The sequence below is a fragment of the Myotis davidii genome, unplaced genomic scaffold, assembly GCF_000327345.1.
Source record: "Myotis davidii unplaced genomic scaffold, ASM32734v1 scaffold299, whole genome shotgun sequence".
Lineage (NCBI taxonomy): Eukaryota > Metazoa > Chordata > Mammalia > Chiroptera > Vespertilionidae > Myotis > Myotis davidii.
In genome coordinates this window covers 1291310-1292309 of record NW_006293088.1, presented here as the reverse complement: position 1 = coordinate 1292309, position 1000 = coordinate 1291310, and the positions used below count along the sequence as shown (strand labels likewise).

General features: G+C 61.1%; 1 protein-coding gene across 1 annotated transcript in view; it reads left to right on the top strand.

Annotated features, from left to right (window-relative positions):
• IGSF21 (immunoglobin superfamily member 21) overlaps nt 1–1000 on the top strand; it is a 119733-nt gene that overhangs the window by 52502 nt on the left and 66231 nt on the right. The window contains exon 3 of the mRNA XM_006766771.2: nt 575–696. Within this exon, the coding sequence (XP_006766834.1) occupies nt 575–696 (122 nt within the window). The remainder of the gene's footprint in view (nt 1–574; nt 697–1000) is intronic.

Sequence of the window (1000 nt, the reverse complement as noted above, 5' to 3'; positions counted from 1 at the left end):
CCTGGCCTGCCATTCTGGGCCCACCCCTGGCAGGATTCATCAGGAGCTATTGCAATGTAGCTGGTTTGTGTCCCCCATGAGATCTTCGCTCCAGGGGCTGCCCTTGGCGCCCAGTCCCCCTTCTCCTTCTGTCCTGCCCAGCCCCCACTCCCCACCCCCGGTCCTGTCTCTTCTCAGGCGGGGATGGCGTTGGGATCAAGCTGTGACTCTGTAGCTGACTCTGCAGAACACATCTGCACGCGCTGGCTGGGTGTGCAGCTCTGTGTGCAAGGCTGACCAGGGGGCCGCAGAAGTGGAGCCCCTGGCGTGGTGGAAAGAGGGCGAGAGAAGGGCCAGCTCTGCTGCTTCTCAGCTGTAGGACCTCCGGAAGCTGCTGCACTGCAGAGCCTCAGTCTGCACATCAATAAAATGGGGATGACCTGGATGGTTCCAGTGACAGCTGCAACGGGAACCCAGGGCGGTGGGCTCCCTGGCTTCTGCATCTCCCCAGTGCCAGAGCCCACCGCTGCTGGAGGAAAGGGTGGCCAGTGCTGGCTGCACACTCACCTGTGGCTGCCTCTGTGCTCCGTTGCAGGTGATGGATGGCGGCACCATCAAGCAGAAGATCTTTACCTTCGACGCCATGTTCTCCACCAACTACTCGCACATGGAAAACTACCGCAAGAGGGAGGACCTGGTGTATCAGTCCACCGTGAGGTGAGCGGCAGGGGTCGGGGACCGGGAGGGCCACCTCTCCACCCCTTTTACATCCTTCACACCAGGTTCTTAGGGGGTCTCAGAACCCCCTCCATGGGCTTGGAAGGCGGAGTAAGACTCTGCTCAGAAGGGGACCCATTTCTGGAGGGAAGAAGCAAGAAGGGGTCAAGTCCGACCCCTGCCACACGGAGCAGACCCCTGACAGCCAGCCCCTCCCAGGTCCTGCAAGGCGGGCTTTCCAAGCCCTGTTTCCAAGCGAGGACACTGAGGTCCAGAGAGGGTGCAGTGTGCCTCTAACGTCACA